The sequence below is a fragment of the Eptatretus burgeri genome, chromosome 7, assembly GCF_056783735.1.
Source record: "Eptatretus burgeri isolate ZD-2024b chromosome 7, Ebu_testis_v1, whole genome shotgun sequence".
NCBI lineage: Eukaryota > Metazoa > Chordata > Myxini > Myxiniformes > Myxinidae > Eptatretus > Eptatretus burgeri.
Genome location: NC_140967.1, coordinates 20,736,304 through 20,762,968, shown reverse-complemented (window position 1 = coordinate 20,762,968; position 26,665 = coordinate 20,736,304). Strand labels below are relative to the sequence as shown.

General features: G+C 47.3%; 1 protein-coding gene across 3 annotated transcripts in view; it reads right to left on the bottom strand.

The window, feature by feature from the left end:
• The window catches only part of LOC147022789 (poly(A) polymerase type 3-like), a 173,602-nt gene that overhangs the window by 18,071 nt on the left and 128,866 nt on the right, over positions 1-26,665 (bottom strand). For all 3 annotated transcript variants that reach the window (XM_085887581.1, XM_085887580.1, XM_085887579.1), the window contains exons 11-16: positions 24,114-24,234; positions 12,850-12,931; positions 12,690-12,743; positions 12,037-12,156; positions 1,266-1,375; positions 1,044-1,159 (exon numbers count right to left, since the gene is read on the bottom strand). In XM_085887581.1, the coding sequence (XP_085743707.1) occupies positions 1,044-1,159; positions 1,266-1,375; positions 12,037-12,156; positions 12,690-12,743; positions 12,850-12,931; positions 24,114-24,234 (603 nt within the window). The remainder of the gene's footprint in view (positions 1-1,043; positions 1,160-1,265; positions 1,376-12,036; positions 12,157-12,689; positions 12,744-12,849; positions 12,932-24,113; positions 24,235-26,665) is intronic.

Sequence of the window (26,665 nt, the reverse complement as noted above, 5' to 3'; positions counted from 1 at the left end):
TCACCATGACCTGTTAAAGCATTTAAAACGATAAAACGTTTTGTTGCAATTTTTTTGGGGGTTCAACCGTATATTGACTCTACCAGAAGAAAGGACATTGATAAATAGAAGGAAGAGTGTTGCAGACAGAACAGAACCCTGAGGTACAACGCTGTTGAAACAATGTGGGAGATGTTAAACAGTCAACAATTATGGAGATAATACGGTCAGAGAGAAAGCTCGATATGAGAGAGCAGAGTGAAGGAGGAAAGCCGAAAGAGGGAAGCTTGGATATTAAACCTCGATGCCAAACTCTGTCAAAGGCTTTTAAGATATCAAGGCCGACAACAAAGGATTCCCCAAAGAAGAGGCCCAGACATTTATAATGCAAGAAATGATATCACCTGTAGATCTTGCCTTGCAAAAGCCATATTGGTGGTCAGATAGAAGACTGAGATTCAAGATGCTTGTGAAAATGGGAATTAAGAAGAGTTTGGCATTTGGTTTGGCACAAGAATGGGAATGTGACCCTCAATTTTCATACGAATCAGATAACGTGTTCGACATATGCAATGACATCATAAAGAAGCCACCTATGACATCATCAAAAAACAATCACTCATTTCCCATGGGGAGTACTTCACATGTGCCAAATTTCAATTTTTCCCACGGAGCGGTTTCAGAGATAGATGTCCAAAGTAATGTCCAAAGATAGATATCCAAAGACAACCCAAAAACGTAATGCCACCCGTGACCGTCAGCGGAGGCATAACAATTCAAAATCACAGATCTGCCTACAAGTACAAGACTTGTGATTTTGACCCACAAGAATACCTCAATCAGAAAGTCATCGATAACTAGTTGTTTACACCGATTTGAATTTCCTCTCCTCACAATTCCCCAAAGAAAACCAAAAGACTTATTTTCCTGACCAACTGTGTTCAGGTTAAACCATTTCTATCGAGGCCTTCAAATAAAAAGTAGGTGTGGGGGGGGGGGAGGGAGGTAGGGCAAATATTCATAAGCATACTATGTGCATATATAACATGTAAACAACTATTTACCTTTTTCCTGAGGAAGTGAGCTGGAACATATTGGCTCAAATGCTTCCTACGTACGTGCACAAAATCAAGTTTCATGTCATCCTGCAGTATGTTCGCAGCAGTTGCCTGTCTGTAGACTGAAATCCGCATGAAGTGTGTTCATCATCATAATCACATTGTCAACACCATGATCATTAAAAGCATCCATTGCATGTTAAAAAGGACATTCATGTGCAAACTGACCCGTGTCAATAAAGCTTTGAATATCTGGCGTCAGGTCAACATTTAAACTCGGAGCGTTTTCAGTCTTCTTGAACAACAAACCGATGAACCATATTTTCACAAGCTGCATCCTGGGAAAAGGAAAAGCTCTGTTATATGGCAAGTGTAACACGTGGAAAATCTGAGTGACTGCAAAAACTGCTTAACCCCCAAAAGCAATACTCATGCCTTCCTCTCATACCTAAAATTCAAAACAAATAATAAAGGGTGCCCGCCTCCTAGCGTTCAGCTAGCGTGAGCACATTATACTGCTGTGGCAGCTCCCTTCAGTCACACTCTTTCCCCCGCCCCAATCAAAATGTCCATTTGACCTTGTATGTTTTTTGTTTTTTTTAACTGTCAAGGCTCGTATGAAAGCCAACACACAGAACGTACAAGGAGAGCAGGAGAAAAGAGGGACAGGAGAGGGAACGGGGGGGGGGGGAGGGGGAGTGTAGAAGAGAGACATGAGGAGATCTGTGGAAGAGAGGACAGACTTTCACAACAGACTTTCAGGAAGGAAAGCAGGGAATTTGAAGGAGGTGAGTTTTGGGCAGATTCGCGGGGGTAGAAAAGATCATTGTTTTGGATGGGGGAAGATAAGAGATGGTGGTGAACAGCTGTTTTGAATACCTGGAGGGAAGAGAGGGATTGAAGAGAGTATGGGAGTTTATTCCAAAGCCAGGAAAAAAGAGGAATGAAAGAATGAAGGTGAGAAGTGATTCTTGATTTTGGTAGTTTCACCAGAAGGGGGTTGCTGGCAGACTTTGAGCGCCCTGCTGAAATATTAGGGGGGGGGAGGACAGACAGAGAGGGGGCAGGCCGGAGAGGAGATGGTAGAAGACAGAAAGACCACCGACCTGCCTGCAGTGAGAGAGTGAGAGACCCAAAGGCTAAGCCTCATCACGGGAGATACCAATGATCCTAAATGCCTTGGTTTCCACAGTGTGAAGCCGAGAAAGGTGAAAGACAGGAGCACCAGCCCAGAGGGGAGAGCAGTACTCTATCAGACTGTGGACAAAAGCTTTGTATGTGATCAGGAGCTCAGGTCTGCCAAGGACTTTGCACGACGGAGGATGTCTTTGGAGGCCAGCTTGAAAATGTGGCTTTCCCAGGAAAGATCATGGCAGATCGTGAGACCCAGAAGATTGAATGAAAGGACTTCAAGAGGATTGTTGAGAAAGTATATGGGGTGGGGGGGAGGTTCCAGATTGTTGTTTCGAAGAGACAGTGAGTGTGAGATTTGTCAGGATTGAAAGACATGTTCCACATGTTGGACCAGCTTGTGATTTTATCCAGGTCTGCAGAGAGTAAAAAGGCTGCTGCTTGCCGATCTGAGGGATGACAGATGGTACGGCAAAGAGTGGAGTCATCAGCAAAGAGATCGAGGATTTTCCAGAGAATCAGAGATTATTGAGGAAAATCAGAAAAAGAACAGGGCCCAGAACACTGCATTGAGAAACTCCAGCCTGGGCAGGAAGAGGGGATGAGAGAACTCCATTTAGGGCCACACGTTGGCTGCAATCGGAGAGGAAGTGTGGGAGCCACGAGTGGAGATGTCCTTGGATACCATAGGAAGAGAGAGTTTGGTGAGCAGGGCAGCATGCCAGACCGTATCGAAAACACACGATATGTTAAGGGAAATGGCTCTGATTTCATGTCTGGCATTGAGGATCTCCATCCATTGTTGGGAGAGCAGAAGCAGTATATCCAGGGTAGAGTGACCTGGTCCGAATTCAAATTGATGATCAGAAATCAAGCCTTTGGAGAAGAGGAAGGATTTAATGTCAGAAGCGATGATGGATTCCATAACCTTGCTGATGATTGGGAGAAGGCTGATTGGTCTGTAGTTGCAGGGATCCATTTTTGCACCTATTTATGCAGGGCAGTAATGTTTGCTGATTTTCAAGCATATTGTTGTGGTCCGGGTATCGGCTGCGAGCACGACCGCTAGGTGGAGCAGTCGGGTTGACTCGACTGAACATCCGGAAAACTCTGAAAGGTACTGGTCCCTTACAGGACCGTGAGTCGTCAATAAATCAACCACGTGGGACAGGGTTATTTGCCAAACTTCAAAATACCAAGAGGTCCACGTGGCGAGCTACAAAGGATTCACACAATCGACGGCACGAGCCGTATGCGTGCTCGACCCGTGCGTAACCCGAGCGGATGGTTACCGAGGTCCCGTCGGTCCAAATGCACACAACTCCGGCAACAATGGCCTCCTTTAATTCCCCAACATGCACCATGTTAAACCAATTAGTACAGTCAAAATGTCGGATGACCTCCCACAAATTGCAACAAAAGCAAACTCAACAGATTTTGATTGCTGGATATGTCCTCAGTGACAGAAAAAAAGTCCTAAGGGATCCTCCGGGGGGGGGGGGGAGTCCTGAAATCATGGAAATCCAATATGGCCACCACCCGGCTTCGGGGAAAATGAGAAAATTGTAAAGATTGATATTTTAAGATGTAAATATACGTTTTTCTGCATTATAATTCTTTCTAGTTATGGTCAGTATATTGATATACAAGAATAATTATAAAAAAGTGAAATGTATTGCGGGTAAAATAAAAAAAATTATAGCTTTTTTGTCCAAAAATGTCAATTTTTTGTCCCCCCAAAAATATATTTAACTGATACTGATTTTGGCTCCTGGACCAAAAAAAATTAAGAAATATTGAAGACACAAGATGAAATCAAGTCTATGGCAATACAATACAGTTATGTAAATCATTGAAACATGACAAAATTCACAATTCCACTCGGGGCAATCACATCTGCCTGACAAAGGTTTTGAAATGAAAATGAAAATTCGCATTAAACTCAGAAACTACATCCATTATAAACTTACTATACATGTTGAGAAAAATCAAGCATATTAAAGTTAGAACTCGACAATGTCGTCATCATCCTCATCATTGTCACATGGAGTGTTTGTGCAGCCAGAGCCCCTGCAGTTTCCACAAGCTGTAGTGCACTCAATGTTGTGCTTCTTGCATGTGCATCTCATGGTGCGACATTTCGCCTGGCAGTTGCACCTCATGACATGCAACATCTTTTCAGGAGCTGGAGCTATTGATGTCTGAAGTGGCACAAAACCCTCGTCACACTTCTGCCAACCCCAGTCTGTCGGAAGAAGTTCATCTGCACATCCCTTCCATTCTTGGACTTGCAGATACACGCGCAGGCTGTGATACTTTGCTGCTTCTGATGTTGCTGGTAACGTCTGTGGTTGCACGTGAGAGGAGCTCCAAGCCACCTTGTCCCAGTATCTCTGATACTGGAGGGTGTCCAGGGTGTCAGTTGACTTTTTGTTGTAGATTATCACCAATGTTTTTTCTCCTGCATCTGCCACATCACATACGGAAGCTGGATATGTATCAAAAACCTTGGCCTGCTCACGGAATGTGCTTGCTTTGAACTTTTTGAGGGAAGCTCCCTTTCCAATCCCATGAAGACGAGATGTCGTGTCGCACCCAAGAACTGCATGAAGAAACAGTATGTGCTTGCATATGTCTGTACCAATCATTTTCTTTGTAGCCTTGATGTTCCAGATGTGAGGCTTCTTCATGTTCTTCTTTGGCTTGGGACAAAAGAAGAGGTCATGGGATTCTACGCTTGCATGGTCGCATAGGAGGACGAGGAGGTCTGTGTCATCACCAACTAACAGTGTTGGTGACAGTAGCAGACTGCACGACCTTCAGTACAATCAGGAGATCAGCATCCCCTGAGGCATGGTGTCTCTCACAGTTCTTCTTCTGAAGCTCTTCACTCAACATAAAAATGAATCGCTGTTTATTCTGCCTATTGGCAAGAAACTGTTCCTTCTTCATTGTGAGACGCATGTCAGCTGTAAATGTCACAGTAGTGCCAGCATTCCCTTTAGACCGTCTCTGGTGTGTCATGTCCTTCGTGTTGGTACTCTCATAACCATCAAACACGACTATGGCATCTCTGTACTTCTCCGTTACATAATCAGTGTACTGGTGGCATATGTCTCTGTATGTAGATCCATGAGACCATGGAATGCGTTGAACAAGTGCCCCGCCATCCAAAACATACTGTTGCCCATCATTGGGGATATCGGCTGGGACATCGGATCCAAGAAGATCCCAGATGGCATCAGCAAAGACTGGCTTGTGTGCTTCTCGGAGCTGAAGAGAGGAATCAAAGAGGGCTGGTGGATAGCTGCACAGTTCATATTTGAATGCCGACTCCAGTTCTTCTGCTGCCTGTGCAACAGTGATCAGTCTCTGGAAGAAGAGTTGTGGGTCAACCTGGACTTGCTCTCCATCAATCTTGACAGATGACTTCATGCCGAGGGTGACAACTTGGTCTTTCCTTTTAAATGTGTACTCGGCAGGTGTTTTCCCATCCATAGATTTCAATATTTTGGCTCCTACAGCATGTGCTGTATCGACGTTGACAGTGGGGTGTGCATGAACTCCAGCGGCAATGTTCCTCAGACGTGGATCACCACTGAACGGATTCCGTTCCTGTAAATACAGAAGAGCTGATAGTGTGTCCTTCCAGTCACGAGATTGTCTTGCCTTGGTCATGTCCTTCTTCTGCTCTCCAGTGTTGTAGTTCACACCTGTGAGCTTGCATTGCCTGGTTTATTTCTGCACAGGCAGGCATTGATAGTAGCCATACCAGCCGTTGTTGCTCTGTCATTCCTCGACCTCGTGTGAGCCCCCCGCTGGTCTTCAAACTTCTCATCAGAACTTGTTCGATGATCAGGTCAGATGAAAGACCTGCCCACAGGCGATCACTTCATCGAACCACATGGAACCCCTCATCAAAACGTTGTTGGACATTGGGATGTTGAGTTTTGAGGTTGGACATCTGCTACAGATACACCCTCGCAGATTTGGCATACAGGTTGTGGCCCGAGGCTGCCAGGTAAGGCAGCATTTCCTGGATGGCCTGTAGATGTAGTGCCCAGTTCCCAGTGCGCTCTGCCCGGATGTATTTGCGTAGAATGTCTAGCATGTCCATATACTGAACCCAGAGCGCTGAAGTTCAAGAAGATATCCTTGCAGACTCTGTATGCTTCTGAAGGTGGTCTTCGATTCGTTTCAAGACGTCAGACTTGCATACTTCTTCCACAGACTGGAGTTGGCAGAAGTGTGACGAGGGTTTTGTGCCACTTCAGACATCAATAGCTCCAGCTCCTGAAAAGATGTTACGTGTCATTAGGTGCAACTGCCAGGCTGAATGTAGCACCATGAGATGCACATGCAAGAAGCACAACATTGAGTGCACTCCAGCTTGTAGAAACTGCAGGGGCTCTGGCTGCACAAACACTCCATGTGACAATGATGAGGATGATGACGACATTGTTGAGTTCTAACTTTAATACGCTTGATTTTTCTCAACATGCATAGTAAGTTAATAATGGATGTAGTTTGAGTTTAATGCGAATTTTCATTTTCAATTGGAAACCTTCGTCAGGCAGATGTGATTGCCCTGAGTGGAATTGTGAATTTCGTCATGTTTCAATGATTTACATTATTATATTGTTTTGCCATCGACTTGATTTCATCTTGTGTCTTCAACGTTTCTTATTTTTTTTGTCCAGGAGCCAAAATCAGTATCGGTAAATATATATATATATATATTTTTCGGGACAAAAAATTGACATTTTTGGACAAAAAAGCTATAATTTTTTATTTTACCCTCAATACATTTCTCTTTTTTATAATTATTCTTGTATATCAATATATTGACCATAACTAGAAACAATTATAATGCAGAAAAAATATTTACACATTAAAATATCAATCTTTACAATTTTCTCATTTTCCCCGAAGCCGGGTGGCGGCCATATTGGATTTCCATGATTTCAGGACTTCCCTCCCCCCCCCCCCCCCCCGGAGGATCCCTTTGGACTTTATTGTTCTGTCACTGAGGACATATCCAGGAATCAAAATCTGTTGAGTTTGCTTTTGTTGCAATTTGTGGGAGGTCGACCAAATATTTCTGCTAAAATGTACTATACTAAAAAAATAGAATATGTTTGTATGTACAGTGGGGAGAACAAGTATTTGATACACTGCCGATTTTGCAGGTTTTCCCACTTACAAAGCACGTAGAGGTCTGTAATTTTTATCATACGTACACTTCAACTGTTAAAGACGGAATCTAAAACAAAAATCCTGAAAATCACATTGTATGATTTTTAAATAATTAATTTGCATTTATTGCATGAAATAAGTATTTGATCACCTACCAACCTGTAAGAATTCCAGCTCTCACAGACCTGTTAGTTTTGCCTTTAAGAAGCCCTCCCATTCTCCACTCATTACCTGTATTAACTGCACCTGTTTGAACTCGTTATCTGCATAAAAGACAGCTGTCCACACTCAATCAATCAGACTCCAACCTCTCCACAATGGGCAAGACCAGAGAGCTGTCTTCGGACATCAGGGACAAAATTGTAGACTTGCAAAAGGTTGGGATGGGCGACAGGACAATAGGCAAGCAGCTTGGTGAGAAGGCAACAACTGTCAGCGCAATGAGAAAATGGAAGAAGTTCAAGATAACAGTCAATCTCCCTCGGTCTGGGGCTCCATGCAAGATCTCACCGCGTGGAGCTCAATGATCATGAGAAAGGTGAGGGATCAGCCCAGAACGACATGGCAGGACCTGGTCAATGACCTGAAGAGAGCTGGGACCACAATATCAAAGAAAACCATAAGTAACACACTACACCGTCATGGATTAAAATCCTGCAGCGCACGCAAGGTCCCTCTGCTCAAGCCAGCGCATGTCCAGGCCTGTCTGAAGTTTGCCAATGACCATCTGGATGATCCAAAGGAGGAATGGGAGAAGGTCATGTGGTCTGATGAGACCAAAATAGAGCTTTTTGGTTTAAACTCCACTCGCCGTGTTTGGATGAAGAAGAAGGATGAGTTCAACCCCAAGAACACCATCCCAACCGTGAAGCATGGAGGTGGAAACATCATTCTTTGGGGATGCTTTTCTGCAAAGGGGACAGGACGACTGCACCGTATTGAGGGGAGGATGGATGGGGCCATGTATCGCGAGATCTTTGCCAACAACCTCCTTCCCTCAACAAGACCATTGAAGACGGGGCGTGGCTGGGTCTTCCATCATGACAACGACCCGAAACACACAGCCAGGGCAACTAAGGAGTGGTTTCGTAAGAAGCATCTCAAGGTCCTGGAGTGGCCTAGCCAGTCTCCAGACCTGAACCCAATAAAAATCTTTGGAGGGAGCAGAAAGTCTGTGTTGCCCAGCAACAGCCCCGAAACCTGAAGGATCTGGAGAAGATCTGTATGGAGGAGTGGGCCAAAATCCCTGCTGCAGTCTGTGCAAACCTGGTTAAGAACTACAGGAAACGTTTGATCTCTGGAATTGCAAACAAAGGTTTCTGTACCAAATATTAAGTTCTGTTTTTCTGATGTATCAAATACTTATTTCATGCAATAAAATGCAAATTAATTATTTAAAAATCATAGAATGTGATTTTCAGGATTTTTGTTTTAGATTCCGTCTTTCACAGTTGAAGTGTACCGATGATAAAAATTACAGACCTCTACGTGCTTTGTAAGTGGGAAAACCTGCAAAATCGGCAGTGTATCAAATACTTGTTCTCCCCACTGTATGTATGTGTGTTTGTTTGTGTGTTTGTGTGTTTGTTTGTTTGTTTGTTTGTTCGGCCTTTATAGGTGGCCGAACCGTTGGATGGAATGAGATGAAACTTGGCATGAGAACGGACATAGGGCGGTCAAGTTCAAGGTCAAAGGTCACGGGGTCAAGGGGTGAAGGTCACCGGGTCAATTTCATCTGATCAAGACGGGACCAACGCCATTCGACAGATAATCAAAATTAAATGACACAGTTGATTGACAACATTCACTTCAGACTTCCGGTTTTCGAGTTATGACGTCCTAAATTGACTAAAACGTCAATTTTTCACGTTTGTTTGTCCTTTATAGACGGCCAAACCGTTGGATACAATGAGATACCTAAGCTGTTGGGGTTAGGGTTAGGGTTAGGGTTATCTAACCCTAACAGCTAACCCTAATCCTAACACTGCCTTTCCATTCCCTCCCCTCATTCCCTCCGCGCCCTACGGGCAGGTACTGTCTAGTGCCTGTACTAAATGAAGAAAACATAGAAACGAGCTGATACATTTAACAGGGGATTTATTTACAATAGGTGGGGAGGGAACACATAAAGGGCAGAGTTATCCGACTATAAGAAATGCAGTATGTATAAGGCAAAAAGCACTTAACAGTTCCTACTTAAAGACGGGCCCACAGACAGACGCACACCCAAAAGAAACGAAAGGGACCTTCCCGCCTCGTGCGGTCTTTGACGAGAGATGCGACCAGCCCAGCACCAGCAGACCACGCGCTCGAGCTGACGGAGAACCAGACTCCAGCGGCAGGATGAGATGAGAGCAGACGCCGGCGACAGGACGAGATGAAACTCCCCCGTTGGTCCAAAAACACCAATCTTTTCTCTCTAGGAGGGAGGGAGCCTCTTTTCCTGATCACTTGCCTCTTGATTGGCCGGAACCATTGCGCGATTCCCTGGCCGCCCTCCATTGGACAGACGCACGGTAGGCGGGGCAACTCCCACCCTTCTGGGTGGAGTCCGAGCGGAGGCGTTTGTGGCTCCGCCCACCTCCTCACCTCTGGCCGCGTGCTTAATGGTGATCGTGTTGAGTCGGAAATGGGGAGGGTGAGACGCCCACTCCTTGTCGATTGGCTAAGGAGGGACGCCATGCCGACGTTAGATTCCGCCCACGCGCGCGCTTGCTGGCGAGCATGTGAAGAATGCCGCGAGCAGAGTGTTGTTGCTGTGAGAGCGAAGATGGTGTGGATGTAAAAATCCTAACTATAAAAATAACGCACAGCGCATGCATGTAATTCCCATTAGACTAGGGACGGGACCGTAACTAGAAACACACACTTACCGAAATAACTAAGCTATGGGGACGGCTGTCTGTCTGTGTGCACAAGGCTTCCAGATTCGTAACAATATGACAGATGACCTTGAGCAAATGAGAAGGTGAACAGAACAGAGAGGGTGAGCAAGAGCAGCAGAGCAGGTTTTTAGGACATGTGGGCTGATGCCGTCTGGACCGGTTGCAGAATCTGAGTTGAGGTTTGACAGCAAGCTCTCCACCTTGTCAGGAGAAAAGGACACAGTCCAGGAACAGCTGGGTGCAACTGGGTAAGATGGGTACCGAAAGTGATGTGTTTGATACAAGATTTAGATGCGAACACGGAGTTTAGGCATTCAGCCTTTTCACGTGCAGTGTCATCTGTGCAGCCATTTGAGGTAAGGGAGGGGATGGAGGGAGAACATACACCAGAAACAGACTTACCTATATGTCACCAAGATTTGGAGGAGGGAGCCAGGTTTGAGAGTTTCGACTTGAGATTACAAAGTTGTTGTTTTCTGGCTCTCCTGAGGGTAGACACACTTGTTCAGAGCTTTGTGGAAGGAATTGAAATTGCCTTCAATTGGATTAGCCTTCCATGAGGCAAAGGCAAGTTGTTTCAGGACAACTGCCTCGCCACAAGCTTCAGTGTACCATGGGTGGGAGGAATGGCAGGACAACTGAAGACGAGATGGGATAAATCTGTGCATGAGAGAGAGAGAGCAAGTTTCTTGAAAGAATTCCCAGGACAAGTTGATGTCATTGCAAGTAAGAGATGGGAGACCAGTCTTTCAGTTTGATGGCTGCTTCAATCCCTGCCAATTGGCCTTGGTGAAATGCCAGATTCGACGGCGCTAATGTGGCAATCTGTAGTCTCCACTTGTCAATATTAGCGCTGAACAAAGTGGCCATAACAGCAAGTTTAGCTCAATTTCTTCACATTGGTTCAACAGATTTAATATTTTTAAATCATAATAAAAAAAAACTATTTCACTTGTTGGTTTATTTGAATCCCAAATGGTTCATAGAAATGGGAATGTACCCAAAATGCTGTTTGTTGGAAGGAAATTATTCATGAGTGTTCCTTCTAACTGGACTGAACTGTACTACCATCTCCAAATGACATTTTTCTGCAAATGACGTTTGTATAAACTCATCCATTAGGCCATAGACGCTTAGTAAAGGTGACTCAGCCCAAAACATTTCCGCAATATTGTTTTTGCAAATCCTCCAGTACAAATCCGCTTTAGCAATGAATAAGTCCTGAAATGTTTTATACGAATGCAGAAAGAGGTGAAATACACTTCGAGAGTGATGTCGAGGGGGATTAAAACTATCAACACAGAAGCTAACAACGGAAAAATGAAAACGATAGGAATGGTTGCGTGTGGAACGAATGGATTAAAACAGGTTTCGGCAACTGAGCAAGTGACAAACGTTTCACATGCACAATTTTAAGAATGATGAAGTCCTAGGAATGATAAAATATTGTTTGGTGAATTTTGCTGCTTTTTCAGTGACCATTAGGCTGAGGCTCCAGGATTGGGGTGATGAGGTGGAGTCTAAAGTGCTTTACATCAGTGCATTTACCAAAAGGGAAGAAGCACAGGAAATTTGTCATGATATGAGTGTACATATCACATCAATCGTTTGTCTCATCCTTCGTTTATACCTTCTGCCCATTCTCAAGCATGAAAGTAAAATGCTCTGGTTCATCAATATCACCCCAAAACTCCCCCCGCCCCCCCCCAAAAAAAAGAAGAAGAAAATAAACAAAAATATTGCACCTTACTCTTGGAGTTCATGGGTTAACTCCACTAGTGGGTTACCTGCCAGGCTTTTCATCCATGCCAGATATGTCCTGTGTATTGACATGTGCCAACTGGATAAGTTCATTTCTTTCCAGGTTTGTCACCAAAATGCGGATTCTTGACTCGACCAACCCAACCCTGTCAGAGAAAATACAATTTGTTTTCAGGAATACATATGCTGACAAAGACTGAGGTCGCACATGTTTGCATGGAATAGACTCTACCCACCCATGCTACATCACTACACTTTCATGATTGCAAGAAAGGGAAGCAAGGGGGTCCTGAATCCGAGTACAGCCTCTTCTTTAAGAGGTTGCAAAGCATGAAACAGATGAAAAAGCAGACATGCATACTTCATGCATAAGTTCGTCAAAGGAAGTGACACGTGCTAACAGAGTGCCTCCGTCAACACAGTCCTCCTTTTATTATCCATCACCCACAAGGAAGCATGGATTGATGAAAATCGAACACATTATTAGTTTACTCAAGCAAGCTTATGGAAAGTACAATTCAGGCTTACAACTACAACCTGGCTTGCCCCTTAATGATATTGGCACACCTCAAATGTATATTCCCCTCACAATGCAGAAAGGAACGAAAGAGATCAGTTATTTTTCTCTCCATAAACTGAGCAAATCGAACAAAGATGAAAATTGGAAATATCTAAATACCATTCGAGTTGGTGCTCCTCTGTAGTTGCTTTCACTGTGAGAACAATGTAGTGCCTGTGGAACACAATAAATAAATATATATAACTGCTGGAAAGTAACAGGAAACAACAAATCACTTATTCATGCACAATACCCAACTCAACACAAACGTAACTCTTACTTGTATTTCAAGAAAAAATTTGGAGATTCAAACAACTTGTTCCAGTCTCCTGTCTCTTGAATTTCCTCCATAATTAACAACCCTGGAAGAAAAAACAAAAAAAACATAAAAAAAAAAATCTTGATTTGTTTTCACGTTTTGTGAGCTTGGCGAGCTCAGTGCCATACTGGAAGGTTCCATTTCTGGTGTTGTTTAATACAACAATAATTACTCTTTGGTTAAGTTCTGGTTATCAAGCACTGCATTGGGAAGCACACAATCTTTGGGAGGCCAACTTATTGCAATGTGCATGGATAAATAAGGGAGTGGATGTCCCTGATTGCATAAAAAGGAACAGTGAAAAGAGGTAGAGAGAGAGAGGTAGAGGCAGAGGCAGAGGTAGAGGTAGAGGTAGAGGTAGAGGTAGAGAGAGGAAGAGGAAGAGAGAGAGGTAGAGGTAGAGAGAGGTAGAGGGAGAGAGAGAGGTAGAGGTAGAGGAAGAGAGAGGTAGAGGTAGAGGTAGAGGTAGAGAGAGGTAGAGAGAGGTAGAGAGAGGTAGAGAGAGGTAGAGGAAGAGAGGTGTAGAGGTGTAGAGGTGTAGGAAGAGAGGTGTAGAGGTGTAGAGGTGTAGAGGTAGAGAGAGAGGGAGACGTAGAGGTAGAGAGAGAGGGGGACGTAGAGGTAGAGAGAGAGAGAGACGTAGAGGTAGAGAGAGAGGGAGACGTAGAGGTAGAGAGAGAGAGAGAGACGTAGAGGGAGAGAGAGAGGGAGACGTAGAGGTAGAGAGAGAGAGAGACGTAGAGGTAGAGAGAGAGAGAGACGTAGAGGTAGAGAGAGAGAGAGACGTAGAGGTAGAGAGAGAGAGAGACGTAGAGGTAGAGAGAGAGAGAGACGCAGAGGTAGAGAGAGAGAGAGACGTAGAGGTAGAGAGAGAGAGACGTAGAGGTAGAGAGAGAGAGAGACGTAGAGGTAGAGAGAGAGAGAGACGTATAGGTAGAGAGAGAGAGAGACGTAGAGGTAGAGAGAGAGAGAGACGTAGAGGTAGAGAGAGAGAGAGAGAGACGTAGAGGTAGAGAGAGAGAGAGAGAGACGTAGAGGTAGAGAGAGAGAGAGAGACGTAGAGGTAGAGAGAGAGAGAGAGAGAGAGAGAGGTAGAGAGAGAGAGAGACGTAGAGGTAGAGAGAGAGAGAGACGTAGAGGTAGAGAGAGAGAGAGACGTAGAGGTAGAGAGAGAGAGAGACGTAGAGGTAGAGAGAGAGAGAGACGTAGAGGTAGAGAGAGAGAGAGACGTAGAGGTATAGAGAGAGAGAGAGAGGTAGAGGGAGAGAGAGAGAGACGTAGAGGGAGAGAGAGAGAGAGAGACGTAGAGGTAGAGAGAGAGAGAGACGTAGAGGTAGAGAGAGAGAGAGACGTAGAGGTAGAGAGAGAGAGAGACGTAGAGGTAGAGAGAGAGAGAGACACACAGAGGCGTGGAGAGAGAGACACACAGAGGCGTGGAGAGAGAGACACACAGAGGCGAGGAGAGGGAGGCACACAGAGGCGAGGAGAGGGAGGCACACAGAGGCGTGGAGAGAGAGACACACAGAGGCGTGAGAGAGAGACACACAGAGGCGTGGAGAGAGAGACACACAGAGGCGTGGAGAGAGAGACACACAGAGGCGTGGAGAGAGAGACACACAGAGGCGTGGAGAGAGAGACACACAGAGGCGTGGAGAGAGAGACACACAGAGGCGTGGAGAGAGAGACACACAGAGGCGTGGAGAGAGAGACACACAGAGGCGTGGAGAGAGAGACACACAGAGGCGTGGAGAGAGAGACACACAGAGGCGTGGAGAGAGAGACACACAGAGGCGTGGAGAGAGAGACACACAGAGGCGTGGAGAGAGAGACACACAGAGGCGTGGAGAGAGAGACACACAGAGGCGTGGAGAGAGAGACACACAGAGGCGTGGAGAGAGAGACACACAGAGGCGTGGAGAGAGAGACACACAGAGGCGTGGAGAGAGAGACACACAGAGGCGTGGAGAGAGAGACACAGAGGCGTGGAGAGAGAGACACACAGAGGCGTGGAGAGAGAGACACACAGAGGCGTGGAGAGAGAGACACACAGAGGCGTGGAGAGAGAGACACACAGAGGCGTGGAGAGAGAGACACACAGAGGCGTGGAGAGAGAGACACACAGAGGCGTGGAGAGAGAGACACACAGAGGCGTGGAGAGAGAGACACACAGAGGCGTGGAGAGAGACACACAGAGGCGTGGAGAGAGAGACACACAGAGGCGTGGAGAGAGAGACACACAGAGGCGTGGAGAGAGAGACACACAGAGGCGTGGAGAGAGAGACACACAGAGGCGTGGAGAGAGAGACACACAGAGGAGTGGAGAGAGAGACACACAGAGGCGTGGAGAGAGAGAGACACACAGAGGCGTGGAGAGAGAGACACACAGAGGCGTGGAGAGAGAGACACACAGAGGCGTGGAGAGAGAGACACACAGAGGCGTGGAGAGAGAGAGACACACAGAGGCGTGGAGAGAGAGACACACAGAGGCGTGGAGAGAGAGACACACAGAGGCGTGGAGAGAGAGACACACAGAGGCGTGGAGAGAGAGACACACAGAGGCGTGGAGAGAGAGACACACAGAGGCGTGGAGAGAGAGACACACAGAGGCGTGGAGAGAGAGACACACAGAGGCGTGGAGAGAGAGACACACAGAGGCGTGGAGAGAGAGACACACAGAGGCGTGGAGAGAGAGACACACAGAGGCGTGGAGAGAGAGACACACAGAGGCGTGGAGAGAGAGACACACAGAGGCGTGGAGAGAGAGACACACAGAGGCGTGGAGAGAGAGACACACAGAGGCGTGAGAGAGAGACACACAGAGGCGTGAGAGAGAGACACACAGAGGCGTGGAGAGAGAGACACACAGAGGCGTGGAGAGAGAGACACACAGAGGCGTGGAGAGAGAGACACACAGAGGCGTGGAGAGAGAGACACACAGAGGCGTGGAGAGAGAGACACACAGAGGCGTGGAGAGAGAGACACACAGAGGCGTGGAGAGAGACACACAGAGGCGTGGAGAGAGAGACACACAGAGGCGTGGAGAGAGAGACACACAGAGGCGTGGAGAGAGAGACACACAGAGGCGTGGAGAGAGAGACACACAGAGGCGTGGAGAGAGACACACAGAGGCGTGGAGAGAGAGACACACAGAGGCGTGGAGAGAGAGACACACAGAGGCGTGGAGAGAGAGAGACACACAGAGGCGTGGAGAGAGAGAGACACACAGAGGCGTGGAGAGAGAGACACACAGAGGCGTGGAGAGAGAGACACACAGAGGCGTGGAGAGAGAGACACACAGAGGCGTGGAGAGAGAGACACACAGAGGCGTGGAGAGAGAGACACACAGAGGCGTGGAGAGAGAGACACACAGAGGCGTGGAGAGAGAGAGACACAGAGGCGTGGAGAGAGAGACACAGAGGCGTGGAGAGAGAGACACAGAGGCGTGGAGAGAGAGACACAGAGGCGTGGAGAGAGAGACACAGAGGCGTGGAGAGAGAGACACAGAGGCGTGGAGAGAGAGAGACACAGAGGCGTGGAGAGAGAGAGACACAGAGGCGTGGAGAGAGAGACACAGAGGCGTGGAGAGAGAGACACAGAGGCGTGGAGAGAGAGAGACACAGAGGCGTGGAGAGAGAGAGACACAGAGGCGTGGAGAGAGACACAGAGGCGTGGAGAGAGAGACACAGAGGCGTGGAGAGAGAGACACAGAGGCGTGGAGAGAGAGACACAGAGGCGTGGAGAGAGAGACACAGAGGCGTGGAGAGAGAGACACAGAGGCGTGGAGAGAGAGACACAGAGGCGTGGAGAGAGAGACACAGAGGCGTGGAGAGAGAGACACAGAGGCGTGGAGAGAGAGACACAGAGGCGTGGAGAGAGAGACACAGAGGCGTGGAGAGAGACACACAGAGGCGTGGAGAGAGAGACACACAGAGGCGTGGAGAGAGAGACACAGAGGCGTGGAGAGAGAGACACAGAGGCGTGGAGAGAGAGACACAGAGGCGTGGAGAGAGAGACACAGAGGCGTGGAGAGAGAGACACAGAGGCGTGGAGAGAGAGACACAGAGGCGTGGAGAGAGAGACACAGAGGCGTGGAGAGAGAGACACAGAGGCGTGGAGAGAGAGACACAGAGGCGTGGAGAGAGAGACACAGAGGCGTGGAGAGAGAGACACAGAGGCGTGGAGAGAGAGACACAGAGGCGTGGAGAGAGAGACACAGAGGCGTGGAGAGAGAGACACAGAGGCGTGGAGAGAGAGACACAGAGGCGTGGAGAGAGAGACACAGAGGCGTGGAGAGAGAGACACAGAGGCGTGGAGAGAGAGACACAGAGGCGTGGAGAGAGAGACACAGAGGCGTGGAGAGAGAGACACAGAGGCGTGGAGAGAGAGACACAGAGGCGTGGAGAGAGAGACACAGAGGCGTGGAGAGAGAGACACAGAGGCGTGGAGAGAGAGACACAGAGGCGTGGAGAGAGAGACACAGAGGCGTGGAGAGAGAGACACACAGAGGCGTGGAGAGAGAGACACACAGAGGCGTGGAGAGAGAGACACACAGAGGCGTGGAGAGAGAGACACACAGAGGCGTGGAGAGAGAGACACACAGAGGCGTGGAGAGAGAGACACACAGAGGCGTGGAGAGAGAGACACACAGAGGCGTGGAGAGAGAGACACACAGAGGCGTGGAGAGAGACACACAGAGGCGTGGAGAGAGACACACAGAGGCGTGGAGAGAGACACACAGAGGCGTGGAGAGAGACACACAGAGGCGTGGAGAGAGACACACAGAGGCGTGGAGAGAGAGACACAGAGGCGTGGAGAGAGAGACACAGAGGCGTGGAGAGAGAGACACAGAGGCGTGGAGAGAGAGACACAGAGGCGTGGAGAGAGAGACACAGAGGCGTGGAGAGAGAGACACAGAGGCGTGGAGAGAGAGACACAGAGGCGTGGAGAGAGAGACACAGAGGCGTGGAGAGAGAGACACAGAGGCGTGGAGAGAGAGACACAGAGGCGTGGAGAGAGAGACACAGAGGCGTGGAGAGAGAGACACAGAGGCGTGGAGAGAGAGACACAGAGGCGTGGAGAGAGAGACACAGAGGCGTGGAGAGAGAGACACAGAGGCGTGGAGAGAGAGACACAGAGGCGTGGAGAGAGAGACACAGAGGCGTGGAGAGAGAGAGACAGAGGCGTGGAGAGAGACACACAGAGGCGTGGAGAGAGACACACAGAGGCGTGGAGAGAGACACACAGAGGCGTGGAGAGAGACACACAGAGGCGTGGAGAGACACACAGAGGCGTGGAGAGACACACAGAGGCGTGGAGAGACACACAGAGGCGTGGAGAGACACACAGAGGCGTGGAGAGAGACACACAGAGGCGTGGAGAGAGACACACAGAGGCGTGGAGAGAGACACAGAGGCGTGGAGAGAGAGACACAGAGGCGTGGAGAGAGAGACACAGAGGCGTGGAGAGAGAGACACAGAGGCGTGGAGAGAGAGACACAGAGGCGTGGAGAGAGAGACACAGAGGCGTGAGAGAGAGACACAGAGGCGTGGAGAGAGAGACACAGAGGCGTGGAGAGAGAGACACAGAGGCGTGGAGAGAGAGACACAGAGGCGTGGAGAGAGAGACACAGAGGCGTGGAGAGAGAGACACAGAGGCGTGGAGAGAGAGACACAGAGGCGTGGAGAGAGAGACACAGAGGCGTGGAGAGAGAGACACAGAGGCGTGGAGAGAGAGACACAGAGGCGTGGAGAGAGAGACACAGAGGCGTGGAGAGAGAGACACAGAGGCGTGGAGAGAGAGACACAGAGGCGTGGAGAGAGAGAGACACAGAGGCGTGGAGAGAGAGACACAGAGGCGTGGAGAGAGAGACACAGAGGCGTGGAGAGAGAGACACAGAGGGGTGGAGAGAGAGACACAGAGGCGTGGAGAGAGAGACACAGAGGCGTGGAGAGAGAGACACAGAGGCGTGGAGAGAGAGACACAGAGGCGTGGAGAGAGAGACACAGAGGCGTGGAGAGAGAGACACAGAGGCGTGGAGAGAGAGACACAGAGGCGTGGAGAGAGAGACACAGAGGCGTGGAGAGAGAGACACAGAGGCGTGGAGAGAGAGCCACAGAGGCGTGGAGAGAGAGACACAGAGGCGTGGAGAGAGAGACACAGAGGCGTGGAGAGACACACAGAGGCGTGGAGAGACACACAGAGGCGTGGAGAGACACACAGAGGCGTGGAGAGACACACAGAGGCGTGGAGAGACACACAGAGGCGTGGAGAGACACACAGAGGCGTGGAGAGACACACAGAGGCGTGGAGAGACACACAGAGGCGTGGAGAGACACACAGAGGCGTGGAGAGACACACAGAGGCGTGGAGAGACACACAGAGGCGTGGAGAGACACACAGAGGCGTGGAGAGACACACAGAGGCGTGGAGAGACACACAGAGGCGTGGAGAGACACACAGAGGCGTGGAGAGAGACACAGAGGCGTGGAGAGAGACACAGAGGCGTGGAGAGAGAGACACAGAGGCGTGGAGAGAGAGACACAGAGGCGTGGAGAGAGAGACACAGAGGCGTGGAGAGAGAGACACAGAGGCGTGGAGAGAGAGACACAGAGGCGTGGAGAGAGAGACACAGAGGCGTGGAGAGAGAGACACAGAGGCGTGGAGAGAGAGACACAGAGGCGTGGAGAGAGAGACACAGAGGCGTGGAGAGAGAGACACAGAGGCGTGGAGAGAGAGACACAGAGGCGTGGAGAGAGAGACACAGAGGCGTGGAGAGAGAGAGACACAGAGGCGTGGAGAGAGAGACACAGAGGCGTGGAGAGAGAGACACAGAGGCGTGGAGAGAGAGACACAGAGGCGTGGAGAGAGAGACACAGAGGCGTGGAGAGAGAGACACAGAGGCGTGGAGAGAGAGACACAGAGGCGTGGAGAGAGAGACACAGAGGCGTGGAGAGAGAGACACAGAGGCGTGGAGAGAGAGACACAGAGGCGTGGAGAGAGAGACACAGAGGCGTGGAGAGAGAGACACAGAGGCGTGGAGAGAGAGACACAGAGGCGTGGAGAGAGAGACACAGAGGCGTGGAGAGAGAGACACAGAGGCGTGGAGAGAGAGACACAGAGGCGTGGAGAGAGAGACACAGAGGCGTGGAGAGAGAGACACAGAGGCGTGGAGAGAGAGACACAGAGGCGTGGAGAGAGAGACACAGAGGCGTGGAGAGAGAGACACAGAGGCGTGGAGAGAGAGACACAGAGGCGTGGAGAGAGAGACACAGAGGCGTGGAGAGAGAGACACAGAGGCGTGGAGAGAGAGACACAGAGGCGTGGAGAGAGAGACACAGAGGCGTGGAGAGAGAGACACAGAGGCGTGGAGAGAGAGACACAGAGGCGTGGAGAGAGAGACACAGAGGCGTGGAGAGAGAGACACAGAGGCGTGGAGAGACACAGAGGCGTGGAGAGACACAGAGGCGTGGAGAGACACAGAGGCGTGGAGAGACACAGAGGCGTGGAGAGACACAGAGGCGTGGAGAGACACAGAGGCGTGGAGAGACACAGAGGCGTGGAGAGACACAGAGGCGTGGAGAGACACAGAGGCGTGGAGAGACACAGAGGCATGGAGAGACACAGAGGCGTGGAGAGACACAGAGGCGTGGAGAGACACAGAGGAGTGGAGAGGAGAGGAGAGGAGAGAGCAAAAGAGTGAGAGGCAAGGGCACACACATGCACACACCCTTTTGAACAAGCTGGTCAGACCCTATCACCTTGTCACCACCAATCCTCATCTCCCCATTATTTCATTCATTCTTTGCTTGTCATTCTTTGTTCCAGTCCTCCCTCTCTGACTCTTTGTGCAGAAATCACTTGTGGATATGGAGAGATAAACAAAAGACATTAAGATTGTTTATCTGGTTTTAGGGATGGCCGGAAATGATCAACTCCTACTACTACACATGCCCAGCTAAGGATTGGGTTGACCCTATTTCACCTCATTCCTTTAGGCCAGGGAACATGAGGTTAGGACAGGAATTTTGGAATTTTTTTGGCCATGGTGGCAATTGCACGCTCACTCATCACAAAAGGCAGCATGGGATCTTTAATGCACATCAATGCATGTCGGCAGACAGGACGTCCAGTTTTATGTCCACGTGAGAGACGGCACACATTGATTAATCACTCTGCCTGTGAAACACCAGGATGACAGTTTATACCTGGGTCAGGATTCATATCCAGGCTGGACAGCTTAGAGGTAAGTGTGCATCCATCTTATAGTTAGGGAATTTTAGCAAATTGTATTGACCATCTGTGTAAAAATTGCTTCCCAAAAAATTTCTTCACTAATGTATTCATCTGAGTGTCTACCAACACCTATCAATTGGTGCAAACCCAAATTCTTGTGGAAAATTCTGGGGAGGCAATCAAAGTTCGGGTGCTCAGAGGGCCTGCACGAAAAAAAAAAAAAAAAAAAATCGGAAAATTAACTTTTGCCAATATTGACTTGTGGGATGTCTAACTAGTGGTTTTTTGGGGGTGCTGAATTGATTCCAACCATTATTTTTGGAAAAAAAAACTCTATCATATAAAATGTATTTTATTGACATTTTTAACAGAACTGTGCTCAATGAAAATGTTGCTTCGTCAGCTTTTACAACCTTATTCATCAAACTCCCCAGTATCTTCCTCACTCCTCTTGTCATCCAGCTGGTTTATGTTCAGGCAAGAGTTACCATCACAGATGCCACAAGCAGAAATACACTTGACTCCTTGCTTTTTACAGCAGCACCTGAGTGAGCTGCAGTCCCCCGCACAGTTGCAGCTGGCAAATGTCAAGAGGTAGTCTGGTGCAATGGGGTCTGGAGAAGGGACTGGTGCATATCCTTGCTCAGTGAGTTGCCATCCATCGTCCCGGGCATCCTACGATGGACTTTGCAGCATCAGCCAGTCTCCAGTCTGCAGGTAAGCTCGGAGAGAGTGCTGTGCTGCAGCTCCTGTTGTCGGGGGGAGTTTCTCAGGTTTTATGCTCCCAGTAGCAGCTCCCTTGCTGAAGATGTCGAATCTCAAGTCTTCCAAGTCTTTGGAGGATTTCCCATGGAACATGAGCATGAAAAGATCACAGCCTGCATTAATGATATCACCTTTCTCAGCTCGGATGTCCATAAACACGTCCATTGCCCTCTCTGCTTCATCAGTCTTGCAGAGCTTGCTTAGCAAAGTTGGTTTGCTAAACCCAAAAATTGCAGACACTGTATCGCAGCCAGAGAAAATGTGCAAGAAGATGAGATACCTCCGGTATATCTTTGGAAGGGCCCCCGGATCTTTCTGACATCGTAAGATGTTTCTTTGGCCGTCGTGAGGAAGATCGGATGGTCTGCAACATGATGAATCAGCATAACCAGGACGTCTGTGTCCTCAGCCCTCACCTCGACAGGGGACTCTCTTGCCTCATCTGGAGCTGCGCAGACGATGGAGGTGTCGGCATCATCGGAGCATTGCTGTACATCGATTCCATTCCTACTAAATGTCTCAGCAAGGAGCAGAATGAGCTGGGCTTTGTTGTTCTTGTTAGAAGAAATTTTCTCTTGCGATGATGATTTTGAGATCCAGACGAATCTGAATGTCACAGCATGCATTCTTTGTTCGTCTCAAGTGGTCATGGTCCTTGGTGGAGCTGCCATATCCGTCAAAGACCACCGTTATCCGGAGGCGATGGCTCCCCATGGACTTCACAAACCGGAGGTAGCTCTTGGCAACATCCTTCCAAGTAAGGTTAGCCTCCCACTTGACATTGTGCAGGAGCCACCCACCATCAACCACAAGGCTTGTGCAGGGGGGTTGTTTGACAGGTGCCCCACATGCCTTCAGGGACCTTGCTGGGGCAGCCTTGTCTGGCTTTCGCAACTTTTGATTTTTGTCAAACAGAGACATCGGTTTTGGCGTCAACTCAAAATGCAGAGCTTCTTTGGTCTTGACTTCACGCTCACTGATGACAATGAGGCGGTGGAATAGCTTCAGTGAGTCAATGACCAGCTTTTTTTGTAAACAACAGACAGGACATGAAATTTTGACACAAAAGACAGACAGAACACACATACAGTGATGCGTTTTAACATTAATAGGTCCATGCTACGTTGAATATATTCAACTTCTATTGAGTCCGGTACACAATAATTTTATAGCTAAAAGCTCTTAGCTAACGTCAGCTAACAGAGAATTCTACTGAGCATGAGCACAAGTATAACCAACAATATAGCAGTGGTTTCAAAAATGTTGTATGCTGGTTTCAGCACAATTTGAACAATCTGAATCAATTGAGCCAAATTACCGCAAAACACAGTCTGAGATATCGAAAAATGTATCATATCAATATTTTACGGCCAGGGATTCATTTTTCCTCAAATCTAATGGTTGTAATCAATTCAGCACCCCAAAAACACCCCTCGTTAGACATCCCACAAGTCAATATTGGCAAAAGTTAATTTTTCCGATTTTTTTCACGCAGGCCCTCTGAGCACCCGAACTTTGATTGGCTCCCCAGAATTTTCCACAAGGATTTGGGTTTGCACTAATTGATAGGTGTTCGTAGACATCGATATGAATACGTTGGTGAAGAAATTTTTTGGTAAGCAATTTTTTCACAGATGGTCAATACAATTTGCTAAAATTCCCGAACTATAAGGTCACCCTGCCAGCCCAAGATTGGGCCCTCTGGGGAGGAGGGGGGGGGGGAGAAATATAAACTTTTGTGTTTATTATTACATGAAAATAATTGCATGTACATTAGCGCATGTGGAGCTGCCTTATTTCCCTGCCATTAGAGTTGCTCGAGCAAAGTAGCAAAACCACGGGGAAAATCCACAGAATACCCAAGCAGTAATACTTGCATACTCTATGGAGAGTCCACATAGCTGGGGCAGAATACCCGGTCAATGTGACAATAAGCATAAGGAGTCCACTGCATCTGTCAATGAGCAGGTTGGTAAAATACCCATACAGTATTCCCTTATTGTCCAACTTACCTTAATGACTGATATGACAAAGTTGCTTCAATTAATGACCTTTCCACATCTATACTTTGATGATGCCAAGAGACTTAAATGTGACCATCCAACAGATGAAACATTTACAGTCATATAATAGATTGCCAGTGGGAACATCAAGAAGCAGCTGAAATATCAATCAAAATCAAAATAAGGTCAATTTTGGTTGAAAGTGATAATCAGTACAATACTTGCCTTCCTTTAATTCTTGTGTGATGACCCTCAGAGTAGACATTGATGCATTATATGTGGAGTTTTGCTGTGGGTATACTGGTGTAATAATTGGCATCACGTGAAAACGATCCATAGGATTCACCTGTGGGTTTAATTGCAATGATTTACAGCACGTGTTCAATTTTTTCACCAGTAAAAGGTGTTGAAGGAAGTTGCTTTCCTTGCAAGCTCATCATTTTAAGCAAAGATGACAACAAACATCCAAACTGCAAATCAGCTCAAGTATATAGGACATGCAAAGATACTTCGAGGATGCCATTTTGGCCAACAAATCTGGCTTTTAAGTCACACTATTAACCTTCATCTATAAATTTACATATTTTCATGCATTCACTCCACCATTGTTTATACCATTTATTACCTCTGCCACAGAAGGTGAAGGAGGTTATGTTTTCACCCCTGTTTGTTTGTTTGTTTGTTTGTAACTTGCAAAATCTAACATATTTCAAGTACATTGGTCAGTCGATTTTGTTATTCCATCTGTTTGTCTGTCCGTCACCTGCAGGTCACAATTTTAAACCGATCTTCACGAAACTTCACCACATGGTGGAGTTTGTCATAAGGAAGAAGCCTATTGTTTTTGAGGTGAAAAGGTCAACATAGGCCAAAGGTGAACAATTCAGGTGAGATTTCTAAAATGCTCAATTTTCATCCGATTGACTTGAAATTTGAAGAGGATTTATATTTCAGGTCCCTGAATTAAACCAGCCAATTATTTTTGAGGTCAACATAGGCCAAATGTCAACAATGTCAAGCCTGGTGTTGGCATAGCAGTTAGGGTGATGGCTTGGGATCTGAGGGTCCTGAGTTCAAAGCCCCCGTTGGCTGCTGAATTAACGCCAGGGGGTTGAGTCGGCCTGTCATCCTTCCGAGGTTGGCGAAACGAGTACCAGTGTGTACTGGTAATAGGGGCAATGCATCAGCGGCATATCCACGCCCCTAACCAATAATGCAACCAGCAGCCAAAAGGCTGCACATGAAGGGAAGGGATTTTGACTTATTTATTAAATATGGTGTTGGTGTGGTGCAAGCATGATGGGCCGAATGGCCTCCTCCTGCACATAAGTTCCTTGTAATTTAGGTGGGATTTCTAAATTCCTCAATTTTCATCCGATTGACATAAAATTTGAAGGGTATTTATATTTCATATCAATGAATTCAACCAGCCAATTATTTTTGAAGTCAACATAAGCCCAAGGTCATAAACTAACGTGGTATTTCTAAAATCCTCAATTTTCATCTGATTGACTTGAAATTTGAAGGGGATTTATATTTCAGGTCACTGAATTCAACCAACCAATTACTTTTAAAGTCAACATGGACCAAAAGGTCAACATAGGCCCAAGGTCAACAACTCAGGTGGTATTTCTAAAATCCTCAATATTCATCCGATTTACTTGAAATTTGACTTGGAGTTGCATTTTGGTCACTGAATTCAACCACAAATTATTTTTGAGGTCAAATTTGTTTTATGGATTTTGCAAGTTTCGTGCTCTTCCTTTTGTTATTCTGTCTGTCTGTCCGATTATCACCGACAGGTCACAATTTTAAACCGAACTTCACCACATGGTAGAGTTTGTCATAAGGAAGACACTTATTTGAGGTCAAAAGGTCAAAATAGGCCAAAGGTCAACAACTGTTATGAGATTTCTCAAATCCTCAATTTTCATCAGATTGACTTGAAATTTGAAGAGGATTTATATTTCAGGTCACCAATTTCAACAAACCAATTATGTTTGAGGTTAACATGGACCAAAAGGTCAACACATGCCGAATTTCTGAAATTGTAAATTTTCATCCGATTTGTTTGAAATTTGCATATTTTGGTCATTGAAGTCAACCACCAATTATTTTTGAGGTAAAACTTTTTCATGGATTTTGCAAGTATCGTGCTCCGCACATCTTTTTCTTGTTGGGTCGCCGAAATAGGTGACCCTTATTGTCAGTAATTCTTGGGTCGCCGAAATAGGTGACACTTCTCAGCAATTCTGCGCTTGTTTGGATGTTTGTTTGGATGTTTGTTCGCTTGTCATCAGCATAATTGGTAGTAAACGTGGGCAGATTTTGACCAAACTCGGGTGGTAGGTACATCTTATGATCTTGTGCTTTGGAAATTGTGATGGTTGCTAGGGACGCTTTGGTTCCCTAGCAACAACCAAAAAAACCTTCAAAATCGGTACCGTTCACGCGAAATCGATTCCAAAAGCCATTAACCCACGTAGGGTTATGAAATTTAGCACGAATGATCCTCAGGTGATGCTCTATCAAATATATTCCGGTTTTTGTGATATATGGAATACTTTACCCGCAGCGCCCCCTACAATTAGGGTATGCGTGAAAATTGAAGGCCCCGCTATCGACCAGGTGAGTGCATCGATACGAACGAAACTTTGCAGGTTAATGGTACTCGAGTACTACAACTTTGCCTGAGGACATATTAACCGATTTCGCTTAGGTCAGGGGTCAAAGGTCAATTAGTGCAAAAATCGATAATATGCGAGAGCTGGAGGTGC